Below are 14,146 nucleotides of genomic sequence, written 5' to 3'. Positions count from 1 at the left end.
AACCCTGGTCCTCCTAGCTGTGAGGTCTGCGCGCTAACCACACGTCCGCCGTGCCGCCCTGAATAAAATATATAAATTAATATTTTGCAATTTGTCTCTTGGAAATTCAGTTGTAGAAATGCACACAAACAGTATTTTTTCTATAAAATTGAAAACAAATAGTGAGTTGCCATGATGTTTTTAATGTTATTTTGGCTACATCAACATGAAAATACAATGAAAATACAAATATAAAAAAACAAATGCATTTTAACAATAATATGAAATGTAAAAAAATACCAACATCCGTTGCATGACGATAAAATGGGAACTTTAAAAGGGACCTACTGGCTTTTTACACTTTTCTGCCCTTTCAAATGTAGCTAGTGTCAAAGTTTCAGATAATGAGGTTGGTGCATTTTGGAAGTGAGCCCTAAAAGAAGTTATACATTCGGCATAGTAAAACTGCCCCTTTGTGATGTCACAGAGGGGAGGACGCTGAAATGCTAAAGCTAGTACCTACCAGTGAGAGACATCTTGAAGTAACCTCTTTTCTTGAGAAACTTTGGACTGTGGAGTCTCCACTTCCGGATCGGATTCGGGATTCAACACATATGGCTGTATGTTAAAAGGCGACAGCATCGGTAACGTCTAATGTGGTCACTAATTGTGGTGGGAAGCGGATATTAGCACTCCATGACTTACACAAAATAAACACAGTTAGGTGTCGGCTAGTAAAACTGCATACTGGCCTATGTTCACAAAACAGTCCAGTGTAAAATGTCGTTTATTGGTTAAAATGCATTTCTACGGATGCTAGTGAATCAGGAAGTCCCGTACAATGCATTGCTAGCAAGTAAACAGAGGAGCAGTGCTTAAGTTGGGGTATTAAAACGCATCAATAAACCGTGACTGTACTTCAGGTACCGGTGAAGTTACCAGTGATGACAGCACACTTGCTGCGTCGGAACCTTTCACAATAAAAGTCATCTACCTGTCTTTGGCCGAGCGCAAGTCCGTGGTGACGGGGTCATGCTGGATGGTCTGATGCAGCATAAGAGCCAGTAAACCAGCTCGGTTTGTCATGGCGGCACGTAGGTTCCGTTCTTGCTCGAACAGCTCGTCTAGTTTATACCACTGATGACACACATTCACACTCGTGTTAATGTCGGTCGGCAAAAAATGTAGACATTTTTTTACAAGACGTCTCTGGTACCACGTGGACTCTCTCCAAGTCGACTTCGGCGCGGCGAAGTTTCTCCCAGCAGTAATGTTTGTTACACTTCCTTTTGGAGACACGACAAAACTCTCCCGTAGGCTGGAAGACGTCTCTAACCAGAGGACAGCCACACACCTCATCTGCTGCCACCTGCACAATTAGCAGTAGCATTATTGACACGCCATGGTCAACGCTATTAGCATCTTAATAGTGTTAGCATTAGCACTTCGCTCAAAGATGCGTCAAACCTTTGGATCTCTGGAGTGTTCCGGACATAAAACCTGCAGACGTTTGCAGTAGGTTTTACTTTGAGGATTGTAGACGTCACAGAACAAGCGGGTGGCTCTGAAATTCCGACAGGACAGACAAGTCAGAGACTGTAAGAGGACGGAGACGTGGAAATTGTGGAATCCTCACCCTTCGATGCGTGTGGGGTACATGGATCCAAACGAGGTCTGACTTTCGTACTGTGGGACAAAAGTCGGCTGAGGTCACTTCAAAGTCAACATGGAGGATGTCGGAGAAACTGACCTTGGCGTAGCACCTCTCCATGTGCCTCAGCGCCACTTTGGGGTTTACAGGATGACTGCAGGACACGCAGAAGATCTGAAAGTCCGTGTCGTCGCCCTCACCTTCGTTAACCTATACGCACAAACAAGCTTTAACTTTGAAAAGCTTAGGTTTATTTCCTGCCGTGAGCGAGCGTGTTTTCACCTCCTCATCCTGTTGCACCTGATGAAGTTTGGAAGTGGCGATGATGCTTTCGAGCTCATGGAAGCGCTTCTCCATTAGAGTGAGGCGCAGCCTGGCTGCCTGTTGCTCCTTCCTGATTCGCTCCAGCTGTCTCCGCCCCATTTCCTCCGCCACGCAAGGACTCTGCTGCCACTGCTGGATCCTCTGAGGGACAATCTCGTAGATGCGGCTATGGACACGCAAACGCCACATAGTCAAGTGACATCGCTGTCTGCAACGATGATGTAATGTCGTAAGGTGTGTTTGTGACTAACTTGGCGGCGAGTTTCATGCCGCAGTCGTCCGAGCAGTACTTGGAGTTGTTCCGGGCACCTTGAACGCACCCTGGACCGAGACACTGACGCAGACTTCCACCCGAGTCCTTAGCTCCGATATCCCCGCCTCTTTCGCTGTGGCGCACGCGCTCCCTGTGTCGCTGCTTTGCCTTGTGACGCCGCACTTCCTCTTTTGGGGCGGAGACCGACTTCTGTTAATGACAACATCATCAGCGACATCATCAGTGACATCACAGCGGCGTGGTCTCCTGAATTGAGCTCACCTTCTTCTCCGTCTTCTTCTCTCGTCTTTTCACATGCTTCACCTTCACCGCCTTCTTCCTCAGAGTGTCAGGTTCCTCCTCCTCCTCCTCGCTGTGCCACACCTGCGACAGGAAGAAGTTTTACAGAAGCCCCGCCTCTCATAGCCAACTGGTCCCACCCACACACTGACCATGTCTCTGAATCCAGCAGCTTTGTACTGCTTGTAGAGCTCCAGCTCACTTTCACTGAAGGCCTCCTCCTCGTCCTCCTCTGTCATGTGACCTTTTCTCTGGAAGTCCCGCCCCTTCATGTTGCCAGCACTTGCCTCCTCCTCTTCTTTCACGCGGAGCATCTTCTGCTCCACAACGCCAACATCCAACTTCTTACGCAACCTCACTGATTCTTCCCTCAACAGATGTGCAGGCATGAACACGTGTGAACATGTGAGCTACATGCATGCTACAGGTATGAATATATACAGTCATGGAGGAAACTATGACTTCACCCTTGTTTTCGCTGTGTCTTGTTCATTTGCATTTGTTTGGACAAACATAACAACTAACCACTAATTTAAAGAGGACCTACGATGCTTTTTCCACTTTTTTCTTCCAAAGAAGTTTAGGATGGCTCTGAATGCTCCGTTTCAGAGAGCTTTTTTTAACATGGGCTGTTTGTGACATCACAGGGAGCCGGGCTTCCTTATATGGGCATGCAGTGTAGGCCAGATACGCTCTAGGACTACACTCCCGATAACCCTGCTTCGCTCTGTTTAAGTCTGTTAGCTATGCCTGACAGGAAAGCTCTCTACGAGGCAAGCTCAGGCAGGCATGGTTTGAGTTGGTGATTCCTGTCAAGAGAAAAATATATAATAAAAAAATATATAATAAAATATAAAATATATAATATGTCGACGCCATTTCACACGGGACTGTTTTTGAACATGAACGTGAAATATCCGTGTATGTTCCTGAAGCCGGAAGCAGCGTGTTCCCACCAGGAAAGGTTTACTATCAACTCCTATACCCACAAAATTAGAAAGTGGGGTTCGGCAGTAGTCCGGAAGTACTTGGGAGTGTGACCAATCACAGCGGAGTAGGTGTGCTCAGAGGCAGGTGTGGGTGGAATACATTAAAACGCACCCCTGCTCCTAAGAATTAGTTTTTTTTGTAAGTACAACGCCATACCCGCAGACCTCACAGCTAGGAGGACCAGGGTTCGATTCCACCCTCCGCCATCTCTGTGTGGAGTTTGCATGTTCTCCCCGTGCATGCGTGGGTTTTCTCCAGGTACTCCGGTTTCTTCCCACATTCCAAAAACATGCTAGGTTAATTGGCGACTCCAAATTGTCCATAGGTATGAATGTGAGTGTGAATGGTTGTTTGTCTTTATGTGCCCTGTGATTGGCTGGCGACCAGTCCAGGGTGTACCCGGCCTCTCGCCCGAAGACAGCTGGGATAGGCTCCAGCACCCCCGCGACCCTCGTGAGGAAAAAGCGGTAGAAAATGAATGAATGAACAACGCCATAGCAACTGATTGTTGTATTATTGTTGTTTATTTGCTGCATTATTATTATTATTATTATTGTTGTATTATATTTATCCAAACAAACGTCCCGTTAGTTGTACCAGGGATTGAAATGAACAAGAAATTGTAGAAACAAAGGTGGTCTAATTATGTTATCCATGACTGTTTATGCTATGCTACACTGTATACACTGAACATGTCTGCTACATGCATGCAGGTGTGAACGCGTGTTACAGGAATGAGCACGTATACAGGTGTCAACATGTGTGTTACATGTGTGAACATAGACTACGTGCTACATGCATGAACGTGCATGCTTCAGACGTGAACAAGTGTGTTCTACATGTTTTCTACAGTTGTGAACATGCATGCTACATACATGCTACAGTCGTGGACATGCCTGCCGTAGATATGCATACGCGTCGTGATCACTCACCCGTGCACGGACCTCACACTGCCTGAGGCGACACTTCTGTCGAATTTTGTTGGGTCCTCCAAATTTCTTCATGTCTTTACAGAAGTCACAGATGGCACAGTCGCGCGTCCTCAAACAGGCATCACACTCGCCACACATGCGAGCTGAGCGTTTGATTTGCTGAGAAACAGGAAGCCGCAATGTCATACGAAATCCCTCGGCAGGGTTGCCTGATTCTCAAGTTACCTGTGAGCCACGCGTCCCGTCCATCTTGGTCTGAGAGGTGGAACTCCCGTCCTCCTCCCATTTGTCCCTGTCTTCCTCCGCCCCTTTTGTTTTTTTCTGACAATACTGAACCTCCAGAGAATGGTCGCTTTCTGAGCAGGATGACAGGAAGCTAATATTATTAGCTTATATGTCAACATGAAGCCATGTTTGCAGTAATGTACAAATTGATGTTCATCAAAAAGATAATCGACCTTGACAGGACGGACAGAACCAAACTCTGACGGCTTTGGCGGCCTTCTCTGACACGCCCACACAGCTGCCGTGGAACCACTCTGCACAACCATCACAGCCTCTGATTGGGTGACAACACACACACTGTATAAACATGGAGCACACACAGAACGCAGTACAGTGGTACCTCAGTTAACATCCTCCCCAGTTAGCATGTTTTTTGCTTAACATCCAAAAGCATAATGTTGTGTCTAATATGTGTTGTGTTAAGAGTCTGGAATCTGGAACAGATTCATTGGATTTACATTATTTTCTATGGGAAAATTTGATTTGATTTTAGTCTGTTTTGGTTTAAGTCAGACCAATGATGTTAACCAAGGCATAGCTGTACAGATGTAGTAGAGTTAAAAGTGGATTACATCATGAAACAGTTGATGTCAGGTTTCCTGCACAAGCAGTAGACTGGACGCTTTGGCGTTTCCATGGTAATCTCTCCTTCCTCCCGCTCCTCCTCACCATCATCAGCGCCAAGACGTGACGCCCCATCGGCCTCAAAGACAACAAACAAGTCACTGTAGTCAATAGAGTATGAGGGAATACTATAGGCAACATTTGAACATGCCGTTTTGTCATACACACACATATATCAATGTTAGCTTTCTATAAGCTAGGGGTCTCGACGTTAAACAAAACAATGAATAATGAATAACCACAACATGTCCGACTTCACCATCACGAAATTCACTCACCATGGTCACGTCGTTCCAACTCAAACAAGCTTTTCGTTGCTAAGAAGACGAAAATGTCACCAGCAGCCGTCTCTTTGTTGACTCCATCATCATCATCATCTGCATTATGGTCTTCATCACAGCAGCATCCTCGTCTTCTTCTTCTCTGACTAATTTTCCCTTCCCTGGCGGCAGTAAGTCAAGTGGCAGCGACACTCGCAGGCCGGACTAGTTACTGCAAGTCACTAGAGAGTGACGCCATCGGTGAATCAATATGGAATTAAAACTTTTTTTCGTGTTTTCTTAAACAAAAATCTAAAGTCGTGAGGTTTATTTGCTGTCATGTTATTACGTTCGATCATAACTCAAACAAAAGCGGACCAACAAATTCTCCATTTTCCTGCTCATTTCCACAATGTATGGGTGGTTGGGTTTGGGGGGCGCACGCATGCGCAAATACACCCAACACTTAAAAAGTGGTCCATGCAGTATATAGACACACACACACACACACACACACACACGGAGACTGACTTGGAAGCACTGACAAGCGTGAGGAGACAACAGGTTGGAAACATTTGTATAACTAATATAATTTAATGACTTCATTATATGCATTTGTACTTGATTTGATATATAAACTTTTTTTTAACTAGTTTAACTAAAGTTAAACAAGTAGTCTGGTGACTTTAAATGGCTTTTTTTTTTTACAGTTTTGTAGTTTTTGAGAAAGGTTTGGTGGTTTTGAAAGTCCTCTCTTCTCATTGGTCGACATGGACGTGATGCCTGAATGCCGTACTGAGAGCTCCAGCCAATCAGAGTGCATTTCCAGCCAACCTGTGGCTAGATTACCACGCCCACCGGAAAGTGCAGGTGATTTCATTTCATGTAACCAAACAGGAGCAAGCTAACGTTAGCTTAGCATAGTCTTCCAATGTTTCTTAGCGGGCATACAAATTATTATTATTATTATTATTATTATTATCACCAACAGAACAGGCCACGCTCGGTCTTTCTGTTTGGACGGAGGGCGGGAAAAGCAGCGAAGACTCGTCAGTCAGCGACACATCACTCCTCTTGCCTGCCCACACTGACTTAGCTCCACCTCCCCTGGACCCGAAAGGAAAATTAACTCGTTGTGACGTCATCAGTAAGGCGGACAGCTCATCAGTGGCTCCGCCTCCCGCGTGCACCTGCACTACTTCTCCTCCTCCTCGTCACCTGTCCTCCAATACAAGCCACACATCCTTCAAGGTGGACGCTGCTCACATCAAGGAAGTAGCAGGAGATGGTGAGTAAACAGGAAGTGACGACATCTGTCTCCCTCTTCAAGCTATCTTCATGTCCACAACATTCATTCTAGGTACTTAGCATACTATGCCAGAAACTAACAGTACAGCATGGCTGATGAGTTCACGTGCACTCACGTGCACATAGTGACAGGAAGTAAAAAAAAGATCAACATACACACCCATCATGTTTATCAGCGGGAGACTGTCATGGGCCTTATCTCTGTGGAACACACACTCTCTGAAAACATGTTTGGGGTTTTTTCAGTATCCATAATCCTACAGTGAATGCATCAATATGCTGAGTCAGTGAATGCAACATCTTTGGAGACAAAGATGGTGATTTTTTGATGTTATGATTGTTCACTGCCATCCTCCATGAGTCACTTGGGTAGCAGATTGTCTAAAGATTATTTAAGTGGTGATGCCTTCACTGTCTTCTGTTGCGTTCACTGTCCCCGCAGATGGTTGAAGAGGCAATGCATTCAGTTTCTTCATTTTGTTGGAGAAGCGATGCCTTCACCGTTCCGTGTTGCATTCCCTGTGTCCACAGACTGTTGCGTTCACTGTTTGCTGGCATGTTTGTTCTGCGAGCTGCTGTCCATGTGTTCAGCCATGGGGGCGTGTCTTCCGTGTGCACGGGGCGGAGCTGGTTGCTGCACAGCTGCTGATGACGACTGCTGCTGCTGCTGCATGGAGGCGGCATGCACTGGCGAGGCGTGTCAGGCCGTGTCGGACTGCGGGATGCTGGAGGAATGCTGCAGCTCGGCCGACTGCTTGGAGATTTGTCTGGAATGTTGCTCCATCTGCTTCCCGTCTTAAAGAAGTAGCAACGTAGCATCTCTCAAGTGTGTGTGTGAGAGAGAGAGATGGCTCGGGAGGAGATATGTTGTTGTCAGTTGATGGGACCTCCATGCAGGAAACAGGAAATCACTGAAATGACATCAGATGACCTCTGACCCCAGGGAGCCGACATCAAAACTACAGACAGCGCACCACCACCCATCCACACACACACACACACACACAATGTAAACATATCTCATTTAAGCTACAAGTTGTCTTTATAGCTTTCTCTTTCATTGATTTTGAATATTCATACTTTATTTGTCACTTCCTGTGAGGACAGACAAAAAAGCTCTGCATTGATTTCAGATGTTTTGGACTGTTTCCCCCCCCCCACACACACATCTCAACCAGGTAGATACCCCTGGCTTGAATACAGTCTATCGTTAGGAAATAATTGATCAAAATAAAAAACGTGCAAACTTCAAGAGGGATGACTACCAACACTATTTACAAAGGGCATAAAATGGGCCTGATGTCACTACCTCTATGAACTAGTCTGTTATTTCAATTTTGTTTGCGAATCTGAACTCATTGCGATTGTTGTTGTTGTTCAGTTTCAGTATAGGTCAGTCAGTCATAGCAAGTTTTTGCTGCCCCCTGCTGGCGAGTGACAAACTTACTTGATTCAAGGAAGGTTCTTCTCGTACAATTGAATTGTAAACAGTTTTTTATTTCTATATACAAGTGTTTGTGTGTCCATATATATATATCACACTCCATGTGATACTGACATCTGTTACAAAAGCAACGACATCACAGCAATTCAAATACGATCGACACTTTGTTCAGTACTAGCAAGATAAAGCTGTGTTCGTTAGCAGTTAGCATTAGATAATGCTAATGCTACTTTTGTTCCATTACAACGTCCGCGCTCACTGCTTGCACTCGAGTGTTGTAAGCTAATGTAAATGTAAAAATAACAAAATATCGACTCTCTCTGCTGGTGAGAATAAAAACTTAACATTTCCCTTCTTTTTCCTGGGATTTGCCAGCAGTGAACATTTAAAAGTGATGAAGTAAAGCTCACCTGAGACGCTTACTACAGCTAAAATGTGACATCACAGATCTAGGTGTCTCCGAAGAGAAATGATTACCAGCAGACAAAAATATAAACAAATGGACAATATTCTATTGGATAAAAAGCAAAAAGGAAGACAAGAATGCTTGCGGTTAGTGTCGCTGAACTCTATTGACCAATCAGGTCGCAGCTTTCAGTGATTGGTAGACTGTCATTGGCTGCTTGACTTCATTTAAAAGTTTGTGAGACATTGTGACATCACAATGTGTTTCCAGGTTTTTCCTCTTGAGTCTATTTGTAGTTGTTACCATGGCAACAAAGGGATGCTATGATTGCCATGATGCCAGAGGGTGATGTTTTTAAGACGGTAGAGACGGTTACCACGGTGACTGAGTGTAATCGTGAGGTTATCATGGTGATGAAACATTACCATGGCGACAGACAGGTTGTTTCAGGTATTGGTCAAAGGTCGTCGTCCATGCTGAAGCTGCTTCTCCTGCTGCTGCAGCGTGATGCTCCACAGGACAGCATTGGATCGGCGCCGCCTGCCGGTGACATCACACCGCCGCCGCCGTCCTCCACTAGCATGTCTCCGAGGTCATCAAGCGCCATCAGCCCGACGTCGCTCATCAGGTCCGAAGAGAAGATGTGGGCAGGATCGTGAGCGTCGCTAAGCTCGGCTAAGCTATATGAGTTTGAAGACTGTGGCAAGGCAGCGCCGCTGGTCGAAGACAGGAAGGTCTGTGGGTCACTTATGGCGCCATCCAGAGAAGAAGAAGAAGAAGAAGAAACGCCGTGGAGGCGGGCTTGAAGCTCCAACTCCTGAAAACAACAATAAACATTGATACATGAGCGAGCGTTCTGATTGGTGGACACGGTGTCATGTGGGCTAGACTGACTTGTATCCTGAGCATCAAAGTCCGGTTGGTGAGTTCCATTTGTTTGTGTCGTTGTTCCATGCCGCGTGCTCGTTGTTGTTCCTTCTGAAGTTTCCGGATGTAATCCACCGACGCCTTCAGGATGCTTCCTTTGTTCCACCTGGCATCCCTGTCCAATCACAGGCCTGGCCTCGTTAGTGGACACAATGCAAGCACATCCTTTGAGCATCTAACGAGCGTACTGACGGGTCGGGCGATTTGGGTACGAGCGCTCCAAGTTCTTTGATGCGGTCGTTGATGTTGAAGCGTCTTCGCCGCTCGACTGCAACAAACGACAACTCGTCTTAACCACTTTGCTAAGAATTTAAGCGTAGTCGGTCGCTAATGGAGACTCACTCAAGTTGTGATTGTCCTTCTTCTGTCGCTCCTTCATCAGCGCTTTTGTGTCCAATTCTGAAACATCATCACCGTCACATCAACTTCCTGTTCGCGATTTAACATTTAATACAACTTCCTTGCCCAAGAGAAGCTAACAGGAAGTGAGAAGTGCTGATGTTTTCACATTCATGCGTGTGAGGATGCAGTTGTGTTGACTCAACAAAGTCTATCTCTCTCACACACACACACACATACAGAGCGCTAGGGCAAGGGGGCGGGGCCAATCATCTATATGTTATGTCATTAATCGTTCCATAGAGGTTGCCAGACGGTAACGACGGCAATATTAAAAACTTTACACCCACCGTTGGGCTCTTGTTTGACGGCGAGCAGCTCGGCAGGGCAGCTGTTGCTAACAGCAACGGTCGATACGGCCATCCCGCCGCTGTCCCCGTAGACGTCCAGCAAGTTTCCCGCCGCCGGCAGCTGCAACAACAACCAATCAGATCACACCGTGAGTGGTTATTTAGACAGAAAAAGTTATTTACAAATGAAATAGCTAACGACTCTAAGTTTATTGTAACCGAGTTAAGCTGGTGCCAATGCTAAATGCGACTATTCGTTCATACGTTGCCCGCATTCCTGAGACCACAGCTTCAATCAAGACAACAAACTTTACCTCAGCTTTGAGTCTCTTCTTGTCATGTTCCTGCAGGAAGACTAAAATCCTCATCGTGCTGCCGCGACACAAACTGACTGACTGACTGACTCCACATGCACACACACACACACACACTTCCTCTTTCTTTATGAAGACTGTTAAAAAAAGGAGGAAATGACCCTTTAGGAGGAAAAACCAAAAACTTCCCTCAGCAAGCACAGACACAAAGAGGAAGGAGGGATCTGAGTAATCAACACAAGACCAGAAGACAAGTGGAAAAACACCGACTCATCATTTCTTTTTGAAACACACACACACACACACACACACACTGGTGGCGTTACCGTGGCAGCAAGCTGCTGAGGCGAGTGTAGCAGCGTCAGGAAGTCGTCATTGAGGCTGGATTCCAAGCTGATGATGTCATCAATAACCGCCTCTTCCATCTGAAAGACGCAATCAGAGAACAGGTCATGTGATGTGGCGGGCTCAAGAGGACCCCGACCAGCGTGTGGAGTCGTACCTCCACTTTGTGGCAGCCGTTGGGAGCGGGGCTAAGCTGGGGGCCCACGCCTGGCAAAGGTGTCGAAGTGTTGCGATTGGCGGAGGAGAGGTACTGTCGGACTTGCTGCTTCTGTGCCTGCTGGATGTGGTACCTGGTGGGGTTCTCCAGATGGGTCTGCACCTGATGGGTCATGTGACATCAGTACTGGTGCATTGTGGGAAAGAGAACTACAACATCAACAATGACTTTCTACCTTCAGGACCTCCACTGGCACCTGAGCCGGGGGTCTGCTGGAGGACACGCTGACACAGACTGGGGTGGAGGAGGCAGGCAGGCGCGGGAGCTGCTGAGCTTCCTTCTGCTCTTCTTGCAGCGCCTGCTGACGCATCAGATCCTGACGCAGCAGAACCCTGCCAGACGTCGGCGTCAGTGAGGCAGCCGGATACGACCATCAGTGAGCAGGTGAGGCGCTTACCTGGACGACATGGCCGCAGACACGGACGATGACGAAGATGAGGACGAGCAGGCGTTGGAGGAACCACTGAGGAGACATCACGTGATGGTGTTATGTTCTACATAATTAGCCGCTAATGCTAGTCAAGTACACGACGCTCCGTCAATGACATAATTATGGCCTCCGACCATCTTCCACTTAGGGCCGCTTACCTCATGCCGATGGGCTGGCTCTTGATCTGGTAGAAGGCATCGCAGTCGGACGGCAGCAGAGCATCCACCTCAATGTCGGCCACGATGCCAGACTCCACCCTGAGCACACATGGGACCAATCAGACATCTGTTCCCGCTGCGGATGACGTCACTCGCCCTCAAGAAGAATGAATCATTCATTCATTCATTTTCTACCGCTTATCCTCACGAGGGTGCTGGAGCCTATCCCAGCTGTCTTCGGGCGAGAGGCGGGGTACACCCTGGACTGGTGGCCAGCCAATCACAGAGCACATATAGACAAACAACCATTCACACTCACATTCATACCTATGGACAATTTGGAGTCGCTAATTAACCTAGCATGTTTTTGGAATGTGGGAGGAAACCGGAGAAAACCCATGCATGCACGGGGAGAACATGCAAACTCCACACAGAGATGGCCGAGGGTGGAATTGAACCCTGGTCTCCTAGCTGTGAGGTCTGCGCGCTAACCACATGACCGCCGTGCAGCCGCCTCAGGTTCTACTTAGGAAAAAAATATTTAGATTAGATTTATGTCCGATATTGGAAAACCGATATGCTAATGATTTGTTGGAATGTGCTCGACACACATCCTTGTGGAACCCCGGTGTTGATGGTGAGCAAAGGGGATGCGGTTGAGCCCACCTTTACTGCTTGGGGTCTGAGCTGAGGAAGTTGTGGGCGAGGTGGATCAAATGGGGAGGGGTGGGTGGGGGGGGGTGTACACAACCGAAGGCAACCACAGCTTGGATACCATAGATACTTGGCCTGTCACTCAAGCAGAGATGAGAATGGGAATATATGGGACGATATCCGTCGTGAAAAAGACGCTTGTCGGCCATAAGTGTACTGAAAGTAGTGCTAGCAAGAGGCAGGCTACTAAATGAATATAATAATAAATGGAATTGTAGCAATCTTCATTATGTATATTTCAATAGTACTGCACTACATCTTCTTCTTTTCCATTACATTCCTTGGCATATGTGGTAAAAAAAACACAGGAAAAAAATCTGAAAAAAAGAATGTGTGTGTTTCTGCTGAGTCACTTCCTCCATCTCTGCATCGCCGTGGAGACCCCCATTATCCTGCCACATTCAATGACAGTAGGAAAATAGGCATCCTGAGCAACACAGAGGACGACATTGAATGTGTTGGTGTTCTACGACGCGTGTGTGTTTGTGTTTGTGTGTGTACTAGCTAATCTGATCTGACTCATTCCAGTAGAAATCACAGAGGCACAGGGGTCAAAGGTCAAGTCCTACAACAGCCAGTCAGACACACTGAAAGACAGACAATGACCTCTGACCTTGTTCTTCATCATCATTTCTATTATTAGTCAGTAAGAACTTTTTGTAGTTTTACTAGTTTAATTCAACTTTTTAACATATTTAACTATTTAAATTTGATTGATGTTGAGTCAGTTCAGTGTGACAAATAATTATTATTCATATTTGCTTCAAATTGTCGACATTTATTGTTTCATATTTTTATTCTGCACTAAAATGACGTTGACAAACTACTTTTGGTTTCAGCCAAGCACAATAGAAAGTGGATTAGAATATTGTGGAACTACAAAGTGTAATTATTCCACGGCCCATGTGAAACATTATTAGCAAGATCAGAAGACATCAATCTGAAGAAAAGAAAGTGAACCAAAAAGAGAATTCATATGATAACGGTGACTCACTGCAGCACATTAAGACTTTCTGCCGCGTCCAGGATGACGAAGACGGTCTGCGGCTGAAGGACTCCCGTCTCAGGCTCCAGCCCGTTGGTCTTCTGGTCGGGACCGATGGAGGACATTTCTCCAACGGTTCCGAGGATCCAAACAGACAGTTTTGTGGCCAGCCAGCAAGAGGAGCGCAGAGACGTTTCTGATTTCCCAGCAGCCACAAACACGCACATGCATCTTCGAGCGTAGAAATACGATAACAAATCAATCCCGTCAGTCTTCCATTGAATTAAAAGTGAAGAAAATACAAACGAGAAGCATGTAAGAGGCCAAGAGATAAAGTTAAAATCGTTGCAAGTGTTTGTATATTTACAATATTTTCTAACTTTAACGAGAAACTGGTTCTAGGTTTATCTATCTGTTACAGTTCTATCAAAAGAGGGTGGGACTACCGGGAAAAGCTGATCGCCTTAAAACCAATACGATTGCAGCTTTGACCCTTGACAGCCAATCATTGCCGCTCTGCCACACCGGATCCTGCCCTCCAGTCGGCCATCTTGTTTGTTTTCGTCTTTCTGATCGGTTTCTTATGGGAAAGTGGAAGTTGTCGGGGAAAG

The 14,146-nt window shown here is 46.3% G+C and overlaps 3 protein-coding genes across 5 annotated transcripts; 1 reads left to right on the top strand and 2 right to left on the bottom strand.

Moving 5' to 3' along the window:
- Positions 1 to 162: 162 nt before the first annotated feature.
- On the bottom strand, positions 163 to 5,766 carry cxxc1a (CXXC finger protein 1a). Its single transcript, XM_058084274.1, has 14 exons — positions 5,617 to 5,766; positions 5,287 to 5,417; positions 4,888 to 4,988; positions 4,655 to 4,785; positions 4,430 to 4,588; positions 2,660 to 2,824; positions 2,490 to 2,591; positions 2,206 to 2,417; positions 1,913 to 2,120; positions 1,730 to 1,840; positions 1,616 to 1,665; positions 1,447 to 1,543; positions 1,196 to 1,348; positions 163 to 1,116 (listed from the first exon to the last, which is right to left on the bottom strand). The coding sequence occupies exons 1-14, from the start codon at positions 5,617 to 5,619 to the stop codon at positions 970 to 972; spliced, it is 1,770 nt and encodes a 589-aa protein (XP_057940257.1). The 5' UTR covers positions 5,620 to 5,766; the 3' UTR covers positions 163 to 969.
- A 314-nt stretch (positions 5,767 to 6,080) lies between these two features.
- zgc:113363 (uncharacterized protein LOC791449 homolog) lies at positions 6,081 to 10,283 on the top strand. Of its 3 annotated transcripts, none has more exons than XM_058084278.1 (4): positions 6,081 to 6,162; positions 6,347 to 6,468; positions 6,590 to 6,886; positions 7,438 to 10,283. In XM_058084278.1, the coding sequence occupies exons 2-4, from the start codon at positions 6,369 to 6,371 to the stop codon at positions 7,704 to 7,706; spliced, it is 666 nt and encodes a 221-aa protein (XP_057940261.1). In that variant the 5' UTR covers positions 6,081 to 6,162; positions 6,347 to 6,368; the 3' UTR covers positions 7,707 to 10,283. The 3 variants fall into 3 exon arrangements, with proteins under 3 accessions (XP_057940261.1, XP_057940259.1, XP_057940260.1); XM_058084276.1 differs by having other exon boundaries at positions 6,309 to 6,468; XM_058084277.1 differs by lacking the exon at positions 6,081 to 6,162 and having other exon boundaries at positions 6,170 to 6,468.
- On the bottom strand, positions 8,388 to 13,844 carry tfe3a (transcription factor binding to IGHM enhancer 3a). The gene is made up of 11 exons (XM_058084275.1): positions 13,545 to 13,844; positions 11,837 to 11,935; positions 11,646 to 11,711; positions 11,424 to 11,580; positions 11,189 to 11,350; positions 11,013 to 11,111; positions 10,373 to 10,493; positions 10,026 to 10,082; positions 9,876 to 9,951; positions 9,651 to 9,798; positions 8,388 to 9,573 (listed from the first exon to the last, which is right to left on the bottom strand). The coding sequence occupies exons 1-11, from the start codon at positions 13,760 to 13,762 to the stop codon at positions 9,214 to 9,216; spliced, it is 1,563 nt and encodes a 520-aa protein (XP_057940258.1). The 5' UTR covers positions 13,763 to 13,844; the 3' UTR covers positions 8,388 to 9,213.
- Between the last annotated feature and the right edge of the window lie 302 nt (positions 13,845 to 14,146).

This window comes from Doryrhamphus excisus, chromosome 10, assembly GCF_030265055.1.
Source record: "Doryrhamphus excisus isolate RoL2022-K1 chromosome 10, RoL_Dexc_1.0, whole genome shotgun sequence".
Lineage (NCBI taxonomy): Eukaryota > Metazoa > Chordata > Actinopteri > Syngnathiformes > Syngnathidae > Doryrhamphus > Doryrhamphus excisus.
This window is presented reverse-complemented; position numbering and strand designations above follow the sequence as displayed.